The sequence below is a fragment of the Choristoneura fumiferana genome, chromosome 13, assembly GCF_025370935.1.
Source record: "Choristoneura fumiferana chromosome 13, NRCan_CFum_1, whole genome shotgun sequence".
Classification (NCBI taxonomy): domain Eukaryota; kingdom Metazoa; phylum Arthropoda; class Insecta; order Lepidoptera; family Tortricidae; genus Choristoneura; species Choristoneura fumiferana.
Genome location: NC_133484.1, coordinates 12,092,485 through 12,118,176, shown reverse-complemented (window position 1 = coordinate 12,118,176; position 25,692 = coordinate 12,092,485). Strand labels below are relative to the sequence as shown.

At 37.7% G+C, this 25,692-nt stretch overlaps 2 protein-coding genes across 2 annotated transcripts; one reads left to right on the top strand and one right to left on the bottom strand.

The window, feature by feature from the left end:
- Nucleotides 1-1,377: 1,377 nt before the first annotated feature.
- Nucleotides 1,378-19,622, top strand: wapl (cohesin release factor wings apart-like). The gene is made up of 14 exons (XM_074096354.1): nt 1,378-1,998; nt 2,264-4,140; nt 4,749-4,937; nt 5,572-5,676; nt 6,708-6,851; nt 7,690-7,811; nt 8,197-8,323; nt 9,532-9,747; nt 10,924-11,122; nt 13,800-13,918; nt 14,007-14,170; nt 15,304-15,416; nt 15,997-16,181; nt 16,641-19,622. The coding sequence occupies exons 1-14, from the start codon at nt 1,839-1,841 to the stop codon at nt 16,872-16,874; spliced, it is 3,954 nt and encodes a 1,317-aa protein (XP_073952455.1). The 5' UTR covers nt 1,378-1,838; the 3' UTR covers nt 16,875-19,622.
- Nucleotides 19,623-20,178: 556 nt separating this feature from the next.
- Nucleotides 20,179-24,465, bottom strand: LOC141434081 (IQ motif and ubiquitin-like domain-containing protein). The gene is made up of 5 exons (XM_074096355.1): nt 23,364-24,465; nt 22,676-22,788; nt 22,387-22,595; nt 21,729-21,858; nt 20,179-21,619 (listed from the first exon to the last, which is right to left on the bottom strand). Exons 1-5 carry the CDS (start codon nt 24,289-24,291, stop codon nt 20,489-20,491), a joined length of 2,511 nt encoding a protein of 836 aa, XP_073952456.1. The 5' UTR covers nt 24,292-24,465; the 3' UTR covers nt 20,179-20,488.
- Between the last annotated feature and the right edge of the window lie 1,227 nt (nt 24,466-25,692).

The window sequence follows — 25,692 nt, the reverse complement described above, 5'->3', positions numbered from 1 at the left end:
GACGCATTCATTTCGTTAGTTGAATATAGAGTCGTTGATAATTTCATGAATCCGTCTTTTTAAAATGAAATTGTTCACGGAACTAGTAAATAATTTAATTGAAAAGAAGTAAATAAAAATAATAATTTAAAAAATCAAAAAAACCCGCCTGCAAAATATACCTAACAGTTGTTAAGGTAAAATGAACTGAAAAGATCGCAACAAGACGAAAAAAATTAAATAATCAAAAGCTAACAGAATTGAATGAAAAAAATCAATACAGGACCAAACAAACACAAACGGATGACGGAATTCGCCACTAGAGGCGCTAGTGTAGCGTGAGGTCTCCGAAATGTCAAATCTCATAGTTTTTGGGTGAGCTACGCGGGTTTATTTATAATTAGAATAATTTTGTGAATATTTTGTAATATCTGAAATTAATTATGGCAAATATGCGTTCCGGGGCAATGAATGTCTGTGTTTTGCGACAGTTTTGTCTTTCGGAAACCTTTGTCCTCCCTTTTTCCGAACAAAACAGGGACTATGCAACACCGTGGCATGGTCGATATTTTTATGGTGCGGTTTTAAGGTGTATTAAATATGATTTTTAATCTAATCTTTGTTTTCACGCCCGTAAAACAGACTTTGAAAGCCATAAGTACTTACTTAAAAACCTCACGCAACAGAACGCCATCTAGTGAGACAAAAAACGATAGCCCTCATTTGCTTAGTTTAGGACTAGATCAATTCAAAGTCTGTTATTACTGGCGTAAAATCAAAGTTAAGAATATAATCATATTTAATACACCTTAAAAAAATATCGAGTTGTTGCGTTTTGTTCAAAACGCCGAGAACAAAAACGCATAATTGCCATAATTAATTTCAGGTAAGTAATGCAAAATATTCACAAAATTATTCTAATTATAAATAAACCCGCTTAGCTCACCCAAAAACTATGAGATTTGACATTTCGGAGACCTCACGTAAAACGCTCTCTTGTAGTTTTCAAAATAGCGCTTGAATCAAATAGCCTTTTAACCGTCGATAAGTAGGTATTCCAAATTTCAAGTCAATGTGACTGCTGGAAGTTGGTCAAATTTAAAAATTTGACTTGAATGATTTCATTACTTTCATTACAGATAGTAAGACAAACAGACGGACAACGGGACAGGTGAAACCATGAATGAAACCTCCAGTCCACACGAAACTAAATAAAAGCTTAGAAAAGGAAATAGTGCATCTCTTTCGAGCACACAAAATATTGGCGAACACTGAGGGCGACCACAAGAAAAGTTCCAGTGTACCTTTACTTGTCTATAGTCTGTGTTGTCTATGTAGCTCATCCATAGACAGCCGATTTCAAGTTTGTATTCATTTCGCCATCGCCCTATTGGCTGAATTCTTACTTCACTTCACCTTGTTTTGCCAATATGGCGCCGTCTGTGCTTTGAGATGACAACATCGCAGTTTGTGTCGTATTTGTCATAATCAATTGTTATAGTCGGCATAATTTATCTACCTCACACGTTCAAAGAAAATCGGTAATTGTAATGGTAGTTGCATAATCGTGCCACGTTTGTAAATGATCACCCAATCGAATGCGTCCTTCTGAGACCTGTGAGTGAAGTACTTAGTTCCCGTAAAAATGGCGGGTGTATCTTTACGGATTGTGTTTTCATATCATTTGGAGAAAGTAAAAGAATAGGTTTGGACCGATTGTTACAATTATATGAATAAAAGTGAAGTTTATTGTGTATGATAGGACAACATGTCTTGTAGCTTGGTGTTTTGACATTTGAAGAGGTGATTGATTCCGGAGAAACGGTGCAGGTGTCATCGTTATTAATGAAATTATCAGTATGTCGCGCTGGGGCAGAGGCCGAGGCGGCAGCGTGGCCGTGCCGCTTGACAGTGCCCTGTTTAGAGAGAATAGTAACTGCCCGACAGCCGCTCGCTCTGCGGGCACAGTGGGCAAGTGGGGAATCACAAGCTTTACTTCAATTAGGAGCGCTCCTTACGGTAAGAATTATTGCTATGTTCCCTTTGCTTATCAAGTTCAAAACATTTGTTGTGAATTACAGAAATTGTGCAATATCTACGTTTCGGATTTTAGTTGAACTACTTACCTTCAGAGATGTAATTAAGCCCCAAATTGCTCAATTTAACTTACTTTCACATCTACATACTTGGTACAATTATCTCTAGATTAGGCATCTAACTTTATGTTCTTACTTATTCTTATTGTTGTAAACAATATATCTTTAAAATTATCTTTGCTTTCCAGCATACACAAGTAATGTTCTTAAAAAACCTGTTCAAGACCAGAACAGTCCGCTGACAGTGCCAGCAGTGGAAACAGACCAACCACCACCAAAACCTAAGAAATTCTTCAAGTCACGCAATGCAGACCCTTATCCGCCTGTTCCTCAAATCACATATGCACCACCAGTACCTGCTGCTCCCCTTTCCCCAGAGCACCCATCAAATAGTAAAGAAAAGAAAGCTACCAAAAGAAGTAGGGTTTATAATAGAGATTCTTCATCACCTGAATTGCCTCGACGTAATTCAGAAAAGGCAAAAGCAAGAAAAAATTCAGTGGCTACAAAGGCCTCCAAAAAAGAGGAATCGTTACCTGAAAATGCTGAACCAAGGAGTAAAAGATACTTGGTTCGGAATCGTGATAAAATAATAAACTATGCTGAAGATGGCAGTAATAGTCCTATTCCAGAGTTTTCACGGTATGAATCATTAGCACCAAGAGTTACATCTCCAAAAACAAGCCCACTAGTGGCAAGTCCAGTACCACCCAAAGTTGATGTTGCCAGTCCTTCTAAAAGTAAAGAGGTAGTCAGCCCTTCTACTAGCAAAGATAGTAATGAAGAACGAAAACCACCTCCTATTGTGCTACGAATATCTAAAGGTACATCCAGAATTGTCAGTACTGATTCCAATGAAGGCTTCACATCACCAGGGTCTGATAGACATTCTTCCATGGATATGCATTCAGATCTGGGTTTGGACCAAAAAAAGAGCCCTTCTATGGAAACAATTTGCTCACCAAAGCATGAAGGCATAAAAGTAACAATTAAATTTGGTGGTCATGCCCAAGATAGCAAGAAAGAGAAGAAAAAAGATAAAAAAGATCATAAATCACATAAAAAACATCACAAAAATACAGATGAGGAAGTCAAAAAACCATCATCACCTTTGCCTGGTTCAGATGCATATGAACTTTATAAAACTCTTGCTTCCCCAGCTCATGACAGTGATAAAGAACTCAAAAATAAAACTCAATCTGCAGAAGATGAAATTGAGATGCAGCTAGCTAAACTAGATTCTACTGGCTCAGTACACAAATCTCCTAAGTCTGATGTCCAGTCTACAGAGCCTCCACCAGAGCCTAAACCCCCAGAGGGCTCTACAGGGCGAGCTAGGAGAGCAAGGCAAGTCATTAATTACAATGAAAATGACGACTTTATGGATTCTGTGACTTCTGTCCGTTCAGGCAAGCCAAGTTCAAAAACCGTAAGCGACCTCAAAAAAGAAGGTAGGAAAGGAAGAAAGAAACATGAAGCAGCTGTTTTAGAGGCTGTTGCAGCATCAGCATTGGAAGCAGAATTGCCTGAAGAAAAAGTTGAATCTCATGTGGAAAAGAATGATTTGATTGACATTTTATCTGGAGAAAATAATGATAGTAAACCTGAAATAAAACTGCATAAGAAGCAAAAAGCCAAGAAATTGCAGAATAAACACTCTAGCCCTGATTATGGAGCAGAACTATCCCAAGATGAAAATATACAAGACCAAGAAGATAATGAAACGGAGATGCCTTTGGAGGATGAACCGATAGACACTGCATCTGATCTAAACATCAATGATACTGGCAATCTCAACCCAGGGACTCAAGCCACAGATTCAGATTACAACAGTTGCCCCACAGAATTCTCTGAAGAAGAGTCACAAAAGAATCACCATGAAGATGTTTTTAAATCTCCACATGGCATTGATGACGATCATGTTGAGGATAAGCCAAGTGTGAAACTAGTTATAACAAAAAAGAAGGGTTCCATTTTCAAGAGTAAATCACTAGTCAATGATAATCCATCCCCACTGCCAGCTAGAAAGCGACGCCATTTGTACAAACATGAATGGGCTAATGATGTAAGTAAATTTGTTTATAATTTCTTTGGTACTATCAAAACAAAAGGTCAAGTTTATCAAACACAAATTAAACATTCAAATTGAAGATGCATTCTTTGAACTTTTTTATCTTTATTTTGTGTAAATTTGTGGATTTTGTATTGAAACAAAAAGTGAGATTACAGTTTGCTAAGTCATATGTACAATCAAAATTGCAATAGTACAAATCTAGGCTTATAATAATTCTGTGTAATATCTGTGAGTGTGCTAGTAAGATGTGATATTTATGGTGTAAAATTTGGTTCACTAATGTGTAAAAACTAACATTTGGCAACCCGATTCATTTTGCAACTGTTTAATATTTCTGAAACTAAATATTTAAGGATTTTTTGTAAAACTAACCTAACCTAATCTTAGGGGTTCTAGATGATGGCCCTGAAATAAATCCTGAAATAATTACAGTTTTAGAGTTTGTGAAATGAATCAGGTTGCTAAACAATAGTTGCAAAATGAATGGATACCATAAAATTTCCAAAGATGTGTAGATTCTTCTGATCTATCACTGAACAAGACCGTTAACTATAATATCATTATTTACATAAACTGAGGAACTTAATGATATTTTACAGAAAGGTAATGAGACTCCCAGACCAGAACAGCCTGAGAATCCTGAAGTAAGGAATCCCACCACCCAGGTGCCTCAAGAACTGACCCGAGTCACAAGATATAGAGCACCCGACCCAATTGTGGATGATCCCACTTCCGCAGAAGCAGTCAAGCCCTACACTAGTGTTAAGTGCGCTAAAGAGGCTAAGGAGGTAATCAAAAATGCTTATTATAGGCAAATTATTTACAATGTTGAAAAGTGTGGCTATCATAGGGCTTAAATAGTTGTATGTGTTAAAGTTTCCTATTAGTTTTCAAGCACTAGTGAGTGTTACATAGTCAGACTAATTGGATTGAGTACTTTAACAATATTTTTATAGGAAAACAATCGAGGGAATATCTCGATTGAGGTCTGTTGGAAGTGGGTCACATCATAATGATAACTCCAATAAACTCTAACAAGCACAGAGGTCTATGATAGGATAGGAAGTGGTAATGCCTTCTTTTTTGCAGCTTGTTTTTTTATGTTATGTGCTTGTTTTGCAATCTAAATGCAAATCTCAAGTAATGACATGATAAGTATAAACCAGTTTTGCTTAATGTAAGTCATTTTTATATTTAAACAAATATGTAGGGAGAGAGATGTTTAGAATTATCACTTCAGGCAACCTGCAGTTTTAAACTAATATTTCTGCAAGTTCCCTATCTTATATCTTGAGATATTTAAATATTGTGCACTGAATGATGTAACTCAGCTGTTGCGTCATTGCCATATCATAGAGTATATGCTAACTATAAATAAAATGTGAAATATCTACTAAATTAATCTTATTTTTTTTCTTACAGTATTATACGGTAGTAAGAAATGTTAAGAAGGCTCATCAAATTCAAGAGATTGGCGAGTTCCAGGAATTTAATGATGATGTGGAGTATCTTCTGGACGCATTACAGGTAATTCATTGGTTGTTTTGTTATAGTAAAAGCTCATAGTTATATGCACAATATTATGATTTTTATTGTGGGAAATTTAACTCTTCAAACATTTGAATAGCAACATTTGCTGTCATTAAAAAAAAACTACTTGGTTGATTATATTTATATATGGGCAAATCAAAACCCATTCAATGAACTTTATTCCTTTACCACAGACTTGAAAACATTCTCACTAAAGCACCAACAACGCAGTTATGTATTTTAGTTACTTATGCCTAGTGGTGTCATAATGAAAGACATGAGGTAATTAGTCTGTACTCCTTCAAGATAAAACCATGGCGTAATAATAACAACTGCTTAGGTAATCCAGGGTCACTAGGTAACTACGCGGTATGTTGCGGCGCTGGCTTCGCCCCTATACCACCAACACTTATTACAAGTACTACAACTTTACACAAATTGTTTCTTTTTTATATGAGAAAGTTAACAATCATGTCACTTTGTAGCACTTGTAATTTTTGTAGTGCAGAGGACTGGTCGCCGTCTCATAATGCTAATGAGAGTTTCTATAATAGGTTAGTTGGCGCTAGTTACGTGAGATTCGTTGGACGACTTTGACGTTTGACACGCTTGTGATTGGATAACTAAATGGGCTCATTTAGATTGGCTAATCGCAAGCAGGATTGTAACATCAACCAACCTCTCGATACTAAAACCATTCAGCTATATTGCCTATGTTTTGCCCGTCAAGAAACATTCATAGGCTACAGTTCCTGTGACCTTCGTACGCGCCGGGACTAAACTGATTTGTAGGCAGTTAGACAGTGGGCACTGTTAGAAATTATTAGACTCCAGACACAACCCTTAAAACGATATCGAAGTGAGAACAATTTTTGGTGGTTAAATGTCATTATACATACAATATAGATTTTTTCTTGGTGATATATTGTTATAAAACAAACAAACAATGTGTTGGTTAACCATTAAACATAACTGGTGTCGCTATAAACGGTTTTGACTGTATTTTGTGACCAAGCTATTTTCCTCAGGACAACAACCCCATATCAACTCGCTGTTTATCGGCGATCACGCTTGCGAGCAAATGCACTGCGCCTGCGTTCCGGATGCATCTCCGGGCGCATGGCACCGTGCAAAAGTTCTTCAGCGCACTGCATGACGCCACCAATGACCAGGTACCTAAATATTGAAGAACAAATAGAATTATAGTCGTCCAACTTAATTGATAGCTGAAGGCGTAAAGCTATATTTAGAAGAGGCGAGAAATAGGCGCTACACTGCGGTTGGTTATCGATTACTTCCAAATCCATAGCTGCGCGGCCCCGCAGAGTAACGAAACAAAATTCTATTTCTACCACCGTGTTAATAAGGCTTTAGGCGGGAGAAAACAGCAGATATGGCATTACGTGCTCAATGTGTATTTAATCTCTCCACTCGTCAATTAAGTTAGCCAGTATTAATTACCTATTTTTTTTAATGTAACCTGGGAAATTTCTCAGCTGATGTACATCATCTTAAAACAGCATAACCTATGTTCAATGTGGTCAAAAATAAAAATGTGCACATTTTTATCCCAATGAAATAAAGTGGAGAACGATGATAGATGTAGAACAACATGTAGAACAATCAGTAAAAAAAATACTGTGGCCTCAGTTTAAAATCTGCTGTAGCTTGATTGTTGCTCTGCACTCATTAAATTCAACTTATACAAAATGCACCTACTACGTCAATTTATCGCGGTTACGACTGTTATGTGACCTACATTATGCTATAATCGTAGGTGCTGCCATCTATTGAGCATATCTTGACCTAATAGCCCTCAGTTTTGTCTATCAATCTGATCTTGTATATTTAATAGATTTTAGTATGCAATATATAAATAATAATAATAAAAAAAACATTTATTTCAGACAATTCAATCCAAATTTTTGTTAGTAACTAGGTTGACTTTATACTATGTTGGTTAATCATAATCAAATCAGTATATAAATTTTATACAATTTTTGATTTCAGAGTTTGGGCCTATGCACAGCGACGGTCATGTTTGTGTTGTCCCAGGATCGACTCAACATGGATTTAGATCGAGAGTCTCTGGAGCTTATGCTAAATCTACTAGAATCCGATGTTTCACATAAGTAAGTTGAAATTTCTTGTGTCCATGATACTGCATACCTACTTAAAAGTTGTTTCTTTAATTGATTTAGAGATCCTAGTTTAAAATAAATAAATAAAATAAATATCACGGGACAATTCACACCAATTGACCTAGTCCCAAAGTAAGCTTAGCAAAGCTTGTGTTATGGGTACTAAGCAACGGATAAATATAATTATATAGATAGATATATACTTAAATACATAGTAAACACCCAAGACCCGAGAACAAACATGTTTGTTTGAGTTTACAAATCTTGTTTATAAATTACATGTTTATGCTTTATCTTTGTTTATCTTTACTTAATAGGTTAGGTACTGTTATTTTGTTAATTAAATTAACAGAAATGAAATTTGGTTTTCTAACAGAAATGCTCTTGACGACTGCGGCCTCACGTCAGCTCAGTTGGCAAAAACACAAGAACGGGTGCGAGAGTTGTGCGCAGAAATCAAAAGTCAAGGAAAAGCGAAGCATTTAGATTTGGATAACATTACGGTAAGTTTCTAGAGCGTGCGTTTTTGTAAAACATAAGGTAAATGTACGAGTGCTCGTCACTGTCCCAATAGTTGGCATTTATAATCTTATGTCATTGGCGAAAGAGATGACAGCATCTCATCAACTGGACGTTTACCTTACACCTTTTATTATATTGTCATCTAGATCTAAATACACATCGCTTCTAATGTTAATTACATCAGTCCAACCACTACAAACAAGTAAAAATTAACTTGCATTGCATAATTTGTTTACAATAACAAATCTGTGTAATAATATGGGCAATGTCCAGTCTGGAATGAATCTCTATAAATCTCGAAAAATTACATGACCTGTGCTTATAAAGTTTCAAAGCTTTACTTAATTTTTTCTGGAGCCTAACTGAAATACAGCACTACTTGCATTATGCTAAGTCAAGGTTCTATTAAGAGCGTTTATACCTGCTGAGCTGGCAATGTTGCATTTTTGTTAGCTTTTCTCGTTTATTCCATAAGTATTGAATGAAAATTTAAAATGTGGTCTGATAGAACTATTCTTAATATTATTATATAAGTTAATGTAGAAAAACTAACAAAAATGCAACGTTGCCAGCTCAGCAGGTCTTAAGCGTCCTTTATTGAATTTAGGCTATGACAAGCACTTTTCTATGTGAAAATCTACCACTAGTTCGTAACAACCTCTGTTGAGAAGGATCTGTTTAGAACTATATATTTTCAAAACAGATCTACACAAATACAATGATATTTAATGATTAGTCTAACCAACTTAACTATTTTACAACTAGAAGTATTTAATGATACATCACAACTATTTAACACAACTACATTTTTTGTCCTGTCCATGATTGTCTCTGTAACAGGACTGTTAATTGTAGTGAACAAATAATATTTTTTTCTTTTAAGTCGGTACGCTCTTGGCTTGGTGGTCGTCAGTGATATTAGTAAGAAAAACGGCGATTTTCATGGGAAAATAGTCTGGTTATTTATTTCCCCTTGCTTTCCACACTGCAGTGCTGGTGTCCGGAGTTGGATGTTGGCAGAAGAGCGTGCTACTGCCCACTAGGCAGTAGGCTCGATAGTTACCTTTTCCGAAAAAAAAACAAAAAGCGAGCCTTAAATTGTGTCCAATGTACTGTACACTGCCAAATTAAGGGCTAAAACGGGACGCATGGCCATGATATTTATATTATACCTTTGTTATTTCCATAGGTCGGTCACTTAGCCATGGAGACCTTGCTCTCTCTAACTTCGAAGCGTGCAGGCGAGTGGTTCAAGGAAGAACTGCGGGTTTTGGGTGGCGTGGATCACATAGTGCGCACGATACAAGACTGCGCGGCGCGGCTGGAAGCACCATCCGCATCCTGGACCAGCGCCGATGTCGACGTGCTTCGGAAGGCAGATCGATGCTTAAGAGTGTTGGAGAATGTAAGCGTTGTTAGTTAGACTAAATGAGTGGTTTTTAAAATTTTATTATATATTTTACCCCGCTTAGATCCAGCAGTTGAATTGAAGTTCCGGATTGTGCTAAATTCCCATGGGAATTCACAAAAATAACATCGTGGATTTCATTATAGTTGCGTGCATGCGTGTGTGCGTGTTTGCTACTCTTTCATGCTAAAGCGCCTACATGCGGATTCCGATTAAATATGAAATTTGGCTACTTTTTATCCCGATATTCCCACGGGATCGGGATGTAATCATAAAAACTCAAACAATGGGCTTAGTCCTGTAATTTGGCACGATTGTTTTAAGTGCAACAACAATGAGAATCACGATATAGTTTTGTGAATTCCCACGAGAATAGTAAATCTCAGAGTTTTAGTCTTATTGCCGCATGTATAACTTACGCGTGCGAATTTGTTTTGATAATTTTATCTAAAATACAAACTGAGACATGGATGCACAGAAAAACCAAAAAAAGACCAGCGCTGGGAATCGAACCCAGGTCCTCAGCAATCCGTGCTGCGTGCTATAACCCATACACCACCGCTGGACAGGAATCTAGACACGAATTTTTCCTATGCATACATATCTCAGGTTGCTTATTTCTACTACGCTACTTATGCAGCAGCACTAGCGATAATTTTGATTGATAATTTTGATTTGTCAGCACGACATCCAAACCTTCCCAGGTGTTAGATGTCCAACATCTGGTAGCACGGTGAGCGGTTGTGTTGCTCTGAAGATGAGCTCTGGTTGAGTTCATAACGCGTCAGTGTAGTATGGTGGTGGTGATAGATGGGTTTGTGTGATTTGTGTGTGTTCGTACAGTGTGGGTGTGCTGAACACAAAGGGGAGCACCAAATTTCGCATATTTTTCGCTACTCATACCGTTATATTTGTCCGAATCATTGTTTATCATAATTTTTTCCCGACTGAAACCTAACATTTTTCAGAAATTTTTAAAATGGTTATCCGATAGAAATCTGTAGGTTAGATTAGGTTTGTTTTATAATAATTCTAAACAATTATTGGATTCAGAGAAAAAAGATTTATGACAAACGATCATTCTGACAAACATAACATTCAGACTTTCAACAAGTATGCGAGCCGATATGGATCCGTAACAAAGTAACGCCTGACTCAATAATGACTTCTCAGGTGACTCAGCAAAACGAAGACAACCAACTGTACCTCGTGGGCGAGTCACTCGGTGCTGCGCGGACGTTCTGCGCGCTGTTCCGGCGCTGCGCGGGCGAGGCGCGCGCGGCCGCCCCGCGCCTGCGCGCCGCGCTGCTCGACGCCGCGCTGCCCGCCGTCAAAGTGCTCGTCAACCTGTCGCACTCCTTCTCGCATAATGGTCAGTGCCTCTGTCCTGCTTGCACGATAGGATCTCAGGCGATGACATCCGCTTGTGGATGTCGAAGGCTCTCAGGGGGGCAATAACCTGGCTTCAAAACATAAGATCCTGAGTTTGATCCGTGTGATAGGAATGTTTACTCTCGGGTTAAACATTCAATATATATTAAGGGTATCTTCAAATTCTTCTGCAATATTTCGTGATTAGAGGCTTAGTTAGGTCTTCAATTTGTTAAACGTCGGTAAATGTATCTATATTAATAATTTCGTCAAGGGGTACGGTAGACTTGAACGAAATGCACATCAAATTGAAGAGCGTAAAAAAATAGTCAATCCGAGTCGACAACTTGTAGGCGGAAAATTCGGATTATGGAGTATTTTCAATATAAACTTGAATAAATTACTAAGTATATAATGGCGTTGCGAAGTAAACATGTCAAAGTCATCACATCAAAGTGGCGTTAGTGTCACGTCATCACGTGTCACAGGTTCGTATTTCGTTCTCCATTGTGACCTCTTAAAGGCCCCACACACGGTACGATTCGTCGATTTTCATCAGATCGATCGTACAGACGAATCGTACCGTATATGGGTTGATTATAAGACGGAGACATCATAGTTATTTGGGCAAATAAGATTTAGGAGAAATATCTACGTGAAATACCGATACGTAGGTTAGCTGTGAAAGTACGTTTGTGATAATATTAAGGCTGGGAATATATGTCAGATTTTTCGATAAGTACGTACGACAGTCTTTACACTGGCAAAAAAAAAATTCAGACAATATTATGAGTCTACATTTTACCCGAGCGAAGCCGGGTTTTCATCTAGTGGAAATATAATTTCGTACCGGTCTACGGTAGACTCGAACGAAATGCACATCAAATTGAAGAGCGTAAAAAAATAGTCAATCCGAGTCGACAACTTGTAGGCGGAAAATTCGGATTATCGAGTATTTTCAATATAAACTTGAATAATTACTAAGTATTGGCGTTGCGAAGTAAACATGTCAATGTCATCACATCAAAGTGGCGTTAGTGTCACGCTTGGACTATGGAGATCCAACGTCATCACATGTCACAGGTGTCTGGTTTGCATTTCGTTCTCCATTGTGATCGTGACCTCTTAAGGGCCCCACACACGTTACGATTCGTCGATTTTCGTCAGATCGATCGTACAGACGAAACGTACCGTATATTTTTACCCTTTAGGGGCCCTTTAGGTCTAATTTCTTTGATTATGAGACAGAGACATCATAGTTATTTGGGCAAATAAGATTTAGGAGAAATATCTACTAGTGAAATGCCGATACGTAGGTTAGCTGTGAAAGTACGTTTGTGATAATATTAAGGCTGGGAATATACGTCAGATTTTTCGATAAGTAGGTACGACAGTCTTTACACTGGAAAAAAATGTGCGAAGCCGGGTTTTCATCTAGTATGGAAATATTTGCCAACTACAAATTATAATGTCAACAAGAAAATACAACCTAGCATAATAAGCGAAAAGAAAAAACCTTTAATTTAATAGTATTTGAGGACAGCACTAAGTATATAAACCTCGGCCGGAAAGGCTATTGCTGACTCGTGTAATAAATAGACGGCCTTGCTCACGCTCGGGCTTCTAACGCTTGTGCTGGCTTCTGCAATGATGTACTATTTTTAACCGACTTCAGAAAAGGAGGGGGTTCTATGTTCCAATGTTTGCTTTTTTTTAATTATGTATGTTCACCGATTACTCCGTCAATTGTGGACCGATTTTCAAAATTATTTTTTTATTCGAAAGAGTATTCTTCTGGGGTGGTCCCATTGTCACCAAGTCAAGATCTGACGTTGGGATCCTGGGGAAATCGAGAGCAAACCTCAAATTTTATAGGCACACCTATAGCGATTTTGGCATTTTTAGCATTAAGATAATCATTTACATTCAGAAAGTATCATTTGGTAACCTGGACCTGATGAAGGAGACCATAGATGACCAATGGAACTCGTTAAAGCTAAGTAATGCTCGCTCGTCTATAAACGATCATGATTAATATACCTAGATAAGCGAATAAGAAGAAGCTTTAAGTTATTGATTCTTTCGAACTGATCTGATGCTGAAGCCAGAAGGTAGGCAACAGAACTCTGTTATAAAACAACGTAACTAAGTTGTGTTTGGGCTTGATGGAATCGTTGTGAGATGTACTTTGGCTACAAATCACTAAAAAGTGAGAAATACTTAAAGAATTTTTTAACAAAAAAGTAAAACCGACTCCAAAAAAATAACAAAAAATGGAACCGACTACGAACCCTTGAAAATATTTTTCTAGGTACCCAGCAGGATGGATTGAAACCCATAGTAGGTGAGGTAGACGACTATTGTTCCACTCCTGCGCTAGTGCTAAGGCACCGACTTCGAGCTAGTAGGTATCTAGAAAAATATTTTCAAGGGTTTTGTAGTCGGTTCCATTTTTTGTTGTTCTTTTGGAGTTGGTTTTAATTTTTTGTTAAAAATTTTCTTCTTAATACAGAAACGATAACCGATCGAGGTTTTTTCGAAACTGTGGTAGATTTTTTGACACAAGTGCTTGTTATAGCCTTAATTTGGAACTCAATATCTTGTTCGTCAAGTCAACTAGATATCTTAGAAACCAACTAGAATTTTGCCATAGTAATTAGCTGATTTTATCTTAACAGTGTCACCGGGAGCACAAATAGTGGGCGAACAGCCTGGCGTGATGGACATCTGCTTAGTAATTCTGAACAACCACGGCAACATTATACCAGATAGCAAAAACTTCGAGTTCAGTGTCTGTGTAAGTATAAAGCTTATTATCCACAGCTGGATACTGTTTTTGTCACTGAATAAGATTATTATTCTATTCTATGTTTCTTCTCTTTCAGGTCCTCTTGCTGTTGATAAACTTGGTCCAAAATAACGAGGTGAACACACAGCGTCTGCTCAATGTGCGGGTCCGAATGGACAGCGATGGCGACGTCATATCACGAAGCGTCTCTGCACTCGACCTTATAGTTGATCTGTTCTACAAACGGGTGGACTTGGCCAGGTAATAATAGCTTAACCCTTAATAAGGCCCCATTTATTGCAGCATACTACCACAGAATTAAAAGCAGCTATCGAATACATACCAAACAAAGAATATTTTTAAAGCTAGTCATATTTTCAATAATTACAAGGGAAATTGTGACGTATTATGAAATTAGTAAGGTGCAGTTTCCAACTCCATGCAAGTGGTCGCTAAACCGCATCTACCTTATTAAGGGTTAATGCCAGAAATATATTGCTAGTTTTGTTACGATACAAGGGGCGCAGCATTTCGACTTATAAGTGATACGCAACTCGCATGATATTACGTTTGGTAATAGTAGCAACGAAGGTCATCTTGAGTCGTTAATAAAATCCTAGTCGCACTGGCCCAGTACTCCTGCTATAAATGTGAAAGCTTGTACAATAGAATACAATGACTCTATTGTACACCACAAATAGTAAGCGACACACTTACTTGTAACTTTATTAATAACTTAAGAATACGTAAATGGCTGAACCGCTGGAGTAAACGAGTTCTTGAGCGGAGACCGTGTCTTGGCAAACGTAGTGTGGGACGCCCTCCGGCCAGGTGGAGTGACGATCTGCGAAAGGCTGCTGGTAGAAGCTGAATGCGTCTAGCGGAAGACAGGGCACAATGGGGCGCTCATTGGGGTACGCCTATGTCCAGCAGTGGACTGCTATAGGCTGATGATGATGATGATGATGATGAAATGGATGAACATGTTTAGATGAAATTTTTCATTTAGTTAGACCTTCCAGAGACGCACAAAGGATACTTGTCCTCCCACAAAATTACAATTCCCGAGGGATAGCAATAACCGAATTCTATGCACACGAAGTCGCAGCAAAAACATTGTAAAATAAAAATAAAACTTATTATTACCATATCTTAACCTTTGGTTATAATTGCTATTAGTAAATTCCATATAAAGCCAATTGCCATTATTTAATGGCATATTGCTTTTTTAGTTTAGTTTCGTTTGATGGCAAGTGCGCTTACGTCTTTTTACTACTAACAGAACCGGATTTAATCAAGTATAATATAATTACCATCATTTACCAAATCGGATAGTGGACTTTGAATTGTTTTTTTTTTTGCCAAATTTATATTAACTTTCATGAAAATTGCAGGAGAGCTGAAGAAAATACGGACGCCTTACTAGATGGTGAGAAAGAATCTGACGACGAGACTGACAAGAAAAAGCAATCGTCACAAGACGATATCGACGAAACCGTTGCGAAGCGTAAGTATATTAAAATATGGTTATAATTTTTTTAATTTACTTAAAACAATTGTCTGGTGCTACACTTGCACTTTGACGGTTCGACGTTTCCGTGATGGATGATAGATGAAGACGGAATGCCTACGACTGATACTATAACACTGGATGACATAACGTGCTTCGGTACATTTAAAGATATCAAACTATGTAGCGAGATGTTTTTGGTTGCTTGGCGTTGTTAGGCGGCTAAAGTGACAGCCAGCAGTTGCTAGACCCTATTTGTTTTAATGTTTACCCACCTATAAGTTTGCGACTTTAGTATTGTTTCATAAAACCTTCGATAATATAAGACATGGAGCTGTTCTGATGAAGCTAGGGGGTGGCCATAAGAACTCCATAATAACACGACACGCACGACCGCATCGAGTTTGCACTTACTTGATTCGTCTTGACGATTACTTTGGTAACCAGGGGCCAAAAGAACTTATATTACAATTGTTAACAAAACTTATTACTGAATAGTTTCAAAAACATTGTACGGAGGTACGGTACCCTTCATGTACGCAGTCGCACTTGACCGATGTTTTGTTGGTCTGCGCAGTGTTAGCGCGCGCGGGGACCCACATGGAGCACACAATGGTGGGCGCGTACATCGCGCTGCTGCTGGGGCACATGGCCGTGGTGTGTCCCGCGCACGGCGCCACGGTGCGCTCGCGCGTGCCCAGCTACGCGCCGCTGCTGCCCACTCTCAACAAATATTACACGTTCCTGTCACTCACTGCCAGTGTAAGTACAGATTTTTTTTTTACTATCTAAACACTGGACGCTTTTTTATTTAAATAAATTATTGAGTATTGAGTACCGTGATTTTGGACATAAACAATAGTAGATTGTACTAGTTCAGTCAACAGCACATTGGTGAACTTGTTGTTTGTTGTTGTGCCAAATACTTATCTGACGCAGCAAGTCCACTAACCTGCTGCTGCCACCATCTGCTGAAATATTTTGAATTCACCCGAAAAAACCCTGTGACTCGCAAATTCTGCGAAACGTTTGTCTACAATCACAAGCAAACGTTTCATTGGAACATTAAAGGGAGTTTTTTTTTGTCAATTTGCCATCATAATCGATCTTAGCTATTTTAAATTTTGAGGTTAACTTAATTTATCTCACTGAAACTTCAAAAATAACTTGGCACAGTATGACACTCATAAAACTTGAACTGTTTACGATTGCAATTTCCAGGCGGAAGCAGTGATCGTGGCTCACGTGAAGGCGACGCATCGCATCATCAAGTTCATGGAGGAGAGTGACAAAGAGGCCACCCCGGAGGGCCCGTCTCAGCCGCCCGCGCCCTATTCCACCGCCTTCCCCAATAGTTACTACGACACCTCGCCCTCCGACGTGCCCCAAGATATGTCCCTCAGCAACTTAAACTACAGCATAAACTACGCCAATCCCGACAGAATGTCCTCGTGAATCCTGACATTCTAGGGCGGCTCAAAAGTGCGTGAGGAGTGTCTAAAAAAAGTTGAGTTTTATTAGTTTACATGACGTTTGTAGGGTGGAAATCAAATTAGTAATGCTCCTTTGAACGTAACGCACCGAGTGGATTAGTTTACCGAAGTTACTTACAGTTGTTGAACCGTGCGATGTTTTTGAATGGAGTTAAAGCACATTGACGAATATAAAGGATCTCGGCTAGTTCAATTTCCACCATATTAGATTTTATGTAGAATAGCGATAAATTAAACCGTGTTCCACTGAAAAACAGCCGTTGCCTTTAAAATGTTATGTCCATAGTCGAACAATTTTTTGTAATTTTTGTTTAGGTGTTATAGATAACAGAGCGTTTTTCCGTGCAAGTCGTCATTGTATAAAGAGTAGAAAAGTGAATAAAATCGTTGTATATTGTAAACCATTAATATTAGAGTATGCCATTTGTAATAGTAACATACCTACGTTAGGTGGATTGCACACGGCTATAGTACCTCAACTTTTTGTATTGATATCTTTCCCTTCTCTAAAATATTGTGTAAATATAATTCGCAGACTGTTAAGGTATAGTTAGTTACGTTGATCAGTATATGGGTTATGGAGTCTTAATTAAATTGAGATATTCCGAGTTTAAGCCACTGAACTGGCAATATAAAAGTGCAAAAATAGTACAGTAAGTGTATAATAATATTGTATTCCTTTTTTGTGAATATTGTGTCTGCACTTTTTGTATTATACTGCTCCGAGAGAGTTACAAATTTATAATATAAAGTATCGTACTACCGAGGCACAATCCTTTATTGTAAATAGTTTTGACTAGATCCAATAGTTCGGTCTCTGTTGACTAAATTAGAGTAGGCACGGTTATTTGTAACGAAATGTATGAGGTTGAGTGGCGCGGGCGCAGCGACGCGGCGGCGAACAATCGATGTACAAACACTTGTTGTTATTGCCCCCAGATAAGAGAAGCAATACTTTCTTAGATAGAAAACTATACCGTCGGACTTAAACACTAGCGGGTAGCACTAACTGCAGCCAATGGGTGATGTTATTCCTTCATTTTTTTTCATTTTGAAATCTTATAACTGACTACCTACATTTAGACTGGAAATTAGGTTTCCAAAATTTGACGGCTAGGTTAATATTTTTATAAAATGATCAGCTGCTAAAGCGCACCGAATACTTAATTTTTAATTAGTTTTGCTCTTGAAATTATGAAGGCACATTTTAAATATATTAATGCGTAAATAATGTATTTTTATGTAATAAAATGACTCCATCAATTCACCATGAAATGTTTGTAAAGATAATGAGTTATGTTAAGATAGGGCTGATTTTAACGTGATTGTCACATGAATTTACTTCCGCTTACTGCTAGTTTGAAATCTCAATCTCGCGTAGTTGATGCAGTCAAGTGTAAAATTTTGTGTATATTCGAACCACTCAAAAATATGTATTCTTTTACACTTCAATGTACGAAGTCCCGCAGAATTTTACAGAATATTTAGATTGAAAAGGCGCGTCTCTACGAAAATTTGTCATCAACATCAAAACTGTAAATTTTAATAACCCCACCACCTACACGGAATCGCATTCTTTGCTTGTTTCAATACTATCATGGAATGTACGAATACAATTAAAATAACGTACCATGCTACTATTCTATTACCATTAACATAAGTCTAACACACTATTAAAATGCGACGCCACACCACGTCGTCCGATCCATGTCTCTATCTGCAACTGACTATAATAAATATATGGGACTGTTTAGTACTCACACGCGTCAGATGGTGTCACAAGCATTGCATTTTAATACTATGTCCGAATCTTTATTCATTCTGATTTCATTTGTTACAGTCGAGTTCAAAAATTTGATCAAAAATATCTGAACACGACTATTGCTAACGGCGTAGAATCGTGTTCAGATATTTTTGATCAAATTTTGCTCACAAGTTTATGATATGAACTCGACTATACCACAATAATTTGGCCTATAATCTGAAGGCACTATATTTCACCAAAAACAGAAAAGGTACCTATACAAATTCTAGTGATTTACCAGTCTGAAACCATAATCCTGACGACTAATCTGTCTAGCGCACCCACTTGACCACGAACGTTTTCGTCTACAGTTTGAAAACTAAAAGAAAGCCCCATTGCCAATGCAAAAAATATACATTTTGCGGGTGACTGAAGGGGGCTGTCTTTTTGTTCCTCAACTGTATGTACCAAACCAAGTTCATTGCAGGCAGGCGAATACGCCAAAGTGGTTACAGTTTGAAAAACCAGATACACCTTGCTACATTTTAGGAAGATCGTAAAGAGTGATGAACACGTTAATATGAATCCAGAATTCAGACAGCTTTATTTCATTTTTAAGAATGTCGATCTTTGGAGTTTGGCCTGATGCCGCTCTCTAGATGATATCGTTTTATTCTCCTTTTGATAACGTTTTATTTAACAATAGGAGCATTGTTTGTTGTACAGATTGCCTAAATTATATTTACGTAATTTATTGACCACATGTATGTATGTATTGTCTAAGCGTAGCTTTTAAAATGCATTTCGTTATAAAATATACCTTTATCACACTTGGGTTTTAAATATAGTAATGTTGTTTTAGAATACCACGAGAGTTTGATATCTTGAGAAATTATTATTGTATATGTAATGTGTAATTATGTTATAAAGTATTACGTGTAATTATTAAAACAAGGACAATTTAAATTTGCTAATTTTATTTTGACTGTCCAACACGCCTGCTATGCTTATTGTATTAAACCTTCAGTTGAAGAATTATTCCTTTGCAACCTTAGTTAGATAATATTTTAAAGTGTTTTTTTTGAATTCCGTTAACTTTAAAGGGAACATTCAATACGTCAAATGAAGTTAATTTCTCATAGACTCTAGTGGCGTAACTGTTACTGTTTAATGTAAAAAGCTCTTAATTTACGACGCCTTTTCAAAGTCCGAAACTGATTCATACGGATTTAATCAAAAAAAAAGGTCAAGAATTTAAGTTTGTGATTTTTACAACTTGCCTATTAACAATGGCTGAACTTACGTTATGCATTTTTTTCTTTTATATAACTTCGGGCAACAATGAATAACCAGGTTGTTTCTATCAATGAACTGAGCCATTTGTCGAAGTTAATGGAAATCAAGAAAAACACGGTAGGTAGTAGCCGAACGTTGACCCAAAATAAATAAACCTTTGTTTCATTAAGGCGGCGAGCGGGAGGGACCATCTTTTATTTTTTTTTCGTGATATTAAAAAAAAAAACACAAGTAAACATGTTTATTTGTTAAAACTACATTTCGTCTTTAGGTACAGCTTGACATTTTAAACTTTCTTGCATAGCCATTGTCGCCCTTTTAACGAAAACATTAAAAACAACAACCTGACTTATAGAAAATACCATATTTTAAGCCATTTCTAAGTAAAAAACAAACATTTAGCGTGCTCTAGCACAAAATGTGTAACGACAATAAATAAATAAGAACACTAGAAGCGTGCAACAATATTAAAAATTAGTACCTACTAGATTAACCATGATTCACATTGACATAAAAAAATGGTGTTCTAAAAGGTTTCATATTCTTTCGACGGCGTCGACGTGAGCGACGGCGGGCGCCCGAACGGTCTGCCACGTCGCAGTCTCCGTATAACGCTTGTTCACCTTCAATAGTTGCTCAAAGTTTGCCTTCGCCAGTTTATGCTTATTACGAACCTTCTGCACCAATTCTTCATCGTACACCTCTTCCGGCGCTTCTAACTTCAAGTGCGCTTTCATTTCCTGCACCGTCACCAGAAAGCAGTTCCATGGCGACCAGTCCTGATTGATGTCCCAGCGACATAACCTCAGCTCCGTAACGTCACTGCATTCGCTGATTGCCGAATGTGAATGCCAGAGTTTCTCCACGATAAAGAATATGTCTTTCTCATGTAGAACAAATGCCAATGAGCCCCAGCATTTGTAACGACGTTCTTCCCGTTGAACCGATCTCAGAATGAACTTGTATGGTGTCATATCCACCCAAAGGCGTTCATTAACGTCCTTCCAAGAACAAGACTTGCAAACAAGGAACCAACTCATCTTTGCATCAAGAGGGAAATCCATGTACGGCTTTACTTGGTTACACATCTCGCAGTAGTGAAGCCTCGTGTTTTCCATCTTCCTGTAGTCCCTGATGTCCTTACATTTAGTGACACCGGAGTTCAATTCAGATGTTTTGATGAATTGAAACACACTCGCTGCGATTCTTCGTCTTAAAAACTCAAGTTGTTGGTCGTTGCACCTTCTCACGAGGAGATCGCACTCTCTATCTAGTAGAGTGATAATATCCTCAGCTAGTGGGTGACGAAATTCATTCAAAGCAAATTTCATGTCCACTAAAAGTTCCATGCGCTCTTTTATTTCCATATCCTCGCGAAGAAATGAGTTGTAAAGCTCTTTTAGTTTTCTTGCTCGCTGTATTTCGATAGTTTCCATCGTGATCAATTTGTCATCTTTGCCGAACCATGCGATAGGCTTGGATATTTCATCTAAGAATTGTTTTTCTTTGATCTTCCGGCTGTCCTCTTTTATTTTAACTCTGTAAGCATCGATGCAACGGAGTAGCTCGACCTCTTTGTCTAGTAAAAGAGTAAATTCAGCTATTTTAGGCCCTTTTGAATGCAACTGCGAAATTCTGGATATTTCATCGTGCTTCCATCGGTCGACCTGAAATTAGGTACTTTAAAAGTCAACAAAAGTAATAGGTGAGTAAGTACAATATCAGATATCAGAAGATATCAGAATTCGGTTTAATGATGGTTTGAAGGGAACTTACCATAGCGTAAAGTTGATCAAAATCTTCTCGTGTCTTTGGGAAGGTTTTAGTAATCAGGTCTTTTCGTAGTCGTCTCTCCATGGCCTCGTACTCGAGCCTATCCTCTTCCTTCATTCTTGCTATTCTTTCCCTGGACACAATATTGGTTTTAAAATTATTATTTATCCTTGTAGACATGACGTTTTTAAAAAGAAGACTGCATATTAGATACGACCGCATCGAGTCTGGACTCGTTTGATTCGTTTTTACGAGTACTTTGGTAACCAGCAGTACCACTACCATGAGTTGACAGTGACCGTACTCGATAGCGACGGCGTAAATTATTTGTAGATCTACAAATGGTAGTGGTACTGGTCGGGGCAGATTTTTGTATTAATACGAGTGTTTGTTCTCGAATCTTAGGTGTTTAATATGTATTTAAGTATACAATTATCTATATACTGGTAGGTCTGTTCATCCGTTGCCTAAGTTCCCATAGTCCAAGCTTTGCTTAGTTTGGGATTAGATCAATTGGTGTAAATTGTCCCATGACATTTATTATTTATTTGTCACTGGTTTTTCTGTGGCGTACAGAGCAGTTGGTGGACTATACCTACCTGGGTATACATATTAAAATGAAAACGAAAACGGTCATCGGCTGAAAGAATAAGATACTGACATGCATTCTCTGAGCCACCGCTCTACTTTCTGCCTGAACTGGTAGTGTCTGAATGTGCGTTGGATTACGGTTGCGTAGTGGTCGTGGTTAAGACGGATCTTCATCTCTTCGAACGTTTCGTAGGGCTTGGGCACTATGATTTTGTCGGTAACGTTCGGAATGTTAGCGTGGTCGGAGTGCATCTGCGTCGCCCGACTGTACGGAGTGTCCTGGAAGAGTGGAGAAGGTAAGTACAAGTTTTTATAGATTGATGTTAAAGGTTTTGAGGTAACTTGATCATGGTGCTTACATAAATCTTTTCCTTCTCCTCAGCTGTCTGCGTGTCCCGGCAGGATTTTTTTTCAGGCGGCAACTTTTCCGGTTTTTGTGGTGTCTGTGTGTATGCATGATGGTAAATCGTTCCTGAAATCATAGAAAATTCATTTAACAGGTAGGTTCCCTGTCCCGAAGCAATGTGCAGCATTCTTTTGACACGCCCCCATAGGATGATAAAGTAATGTAATATCCCCAATGTAACGTCCCCATAGTAATTTTCATTGGTTACCTATCTAAATGTGGTTCAAGAATAAATACAAAAAAAAACAAGATTAACTAAAGAAAATATTTAAGATTTAGATTGTTTTAGATCACTGGCCATGAGGCACATGTGCCTTATGGACGTAGCAGTAAAGTCACGCATGAGGCACATGTGCCTCATGGGACCGGGAACCTGTTAAAGTAAGAAATAATTCAAAGTCCAAATAAATTTATTTCATAAGATATAACCAGCACTTGTGATTGTCAAAAAATCTACCACCAGTTCGGAAAAACCCGGCGAAAACTCAACAAGGTATATTAAAATTTATTTGTTAAACAAATCTGAAGTGCTACCTAGCTATTCAATTACTTGCATCTTAACTATTTAACATAGCTATATTTTTTAAATAACTTTTAGGTAGGTAATAAAATAATAAATTAAATGAAAGTCCGATTATCACCTGTATAAATATTTTTGTAGCCACCCAGATAGGGTTTCTCCATTGGTAGTGAAAATATTTCTACATTTACTTGCTTTGTAGTGCTGCCTAGACATACTTCGACCGATAATACGTCGTTGATTGGCATTTCTTTGTACAACTTATCCAAGTTCAGCAGCTCGTTGTTTTTTGTAAGTAACTCTACCTCCACGATTCCGTATTTATCGTAGTCGAGGTCCAACAGGGCCATACGATCGTTTAGAGGACGTTCCCCTCTCAGCAGGACCAAGTTATCGGGATCAATTTGAAAAAGACCACCCAAGTTCTTTTTGATCTCATGCACTTTCATAATTGAATGGTATGAACGAGTAAATGTTCCATTTTGATTACGGACACGAAACTTAATGGCAATAAACGGTATCGTTCGTTTTTTTGGGCCAAAAGCCTGTAGAAGTTCATGAACATAATATTCCACTGGTATAGACGAGAGAGCGAATGGCTCCGAATCTTTCGTGAACACATCAATGAACAAATTCCCAAGTGCGTCAGTCTTCAGATCGGAGAGGAGGCTTGTTTCTTTTAAAACGTTTCTGTTTTTGGTGAGCAGGAGATTATTGTTTGACACGCATAATAATTTGGCTAGTTTGCGTTTAACGAACTTTACCGGTGTAGTCGAAGGAAAAACTTTGCTGAACACTTCGTTGGGATGGAGGGGCGACTTAAAAGTGACGAGGATATGACTGATTGGGCATTTGTAGAGTTCTAGGTCTCTGGTGCAGGGAGCCGTGGCTATTCGCACCATATCATCGGCGGTGGGCGAGCTGGAAAGCCGCTTGTACGGAGGAGGTGCCGTCAGTAATTTTTCTCGCCCCAATTCACACTGGCACGCGACCACACCTTTCACGCAATCTGAATTTGGAGCGATTCCCACGTTCTTTTTCCCGTCCATCTTATAAAAATATCAAGTAAATACTAAATAAATCAATAATAATTGTATAATAAATAAACGCACTACCTAAAGCTGTTTTGTTGCCATGACAGATTGTGAAGTTGACTTTGCTTCCATCGTTGCTAGGCAATTGAGGAATGATTTGTTTTAGTCACAAACTGTCACAAGTAGGGTTATGTGTCCAACAATGAAACTTAGGTACACAGTGAAACATTGCGATATTTCTAAAGTGCCATGTTGCCAGATCGTACACTATATCGCGTAAGGCCACCCTTGAGAACCCCCCACTGTAATCCAGGTTGCATCGCCGTCACGTGGAGGAACACGTGTCTACGGAGCTTTTTCAGTATTATTGGCACAAAAGTAAATATTTTTAGCATTTTTTGTAGATTTTTCATTAAATTATGGTTAGAAATTCAATATATTTGATACTTTCCTAACATTAAACATATTTCGTAGATTATCGTGGAGATCACGTGTAAAAGTGACACAATTTAGCAGACTTAGAGACAGATTAGGATTTGGGATAGATTGGATTAGGGGCAAATTTAGAGATTTTGTGACGCAATTTATTTTTCTGGTTTTTCTGTGCATCTATGTTTCAGTTTGTACTTTCAATTTAGGTTTTACGGGATGACCGTAAAAGTAAAAATTTAGAATTGAAATAAAAAATACACAAAGATTCCAAAAAACCAATCACAATTTAGCAGGTAAAAATTCGAGGTTAATATAAAATACCTTAGGTAGTCAACAATGAAACATTTACGCATGGGACATTTAATGAGGCTGATTAAAGATAAAGTAATTAAAACTGTTTTGATTATATTCGTGCATTTACATAAATACGTTTTACATAAATTAAATACGTCTTGCTTGAACTTTTGAAACATATTAAATTAGTTTTCAGTTTTCACGTTTCATTGTTATATGGGCGTTTTAAAAAAAAGTGTACCCTTGCTTTTTTTTCAAATTTTGGAAAAATATGGTTTTTCCTACTAAGAATCAAGAGCGCAATCAGTTCCGATCGTTTATAAAAAAATGTCCCCTTTTTTTCATACAAAATTTTGTGAGTTTTGTCACGCCCATACTGAGTGTATGAAAAAAACATCGCAAAACTGTAATTTTTTGGGGACTTTTTTTTAAACTATCGAAATCGATTGTTCTCTTGATTCTGAGTAGGGAAAAACATATTTTTTCCAAAATTTAAAAAAAAATAATGGGTAGGCACAATTTTTTTAAAAATGCCCAAATAATTATATTTAAGGCCTGTTTCACCACTTGTCAACTAACTTTAAGTGACGGATATCAGTGATGCCGTCTCTGTTTGTTTTGTCCGAATAAACAAAGACGGCATTACTTTTATCTGACACTTAAAGTTAGTCGACAAGTGGTGAAACAGGC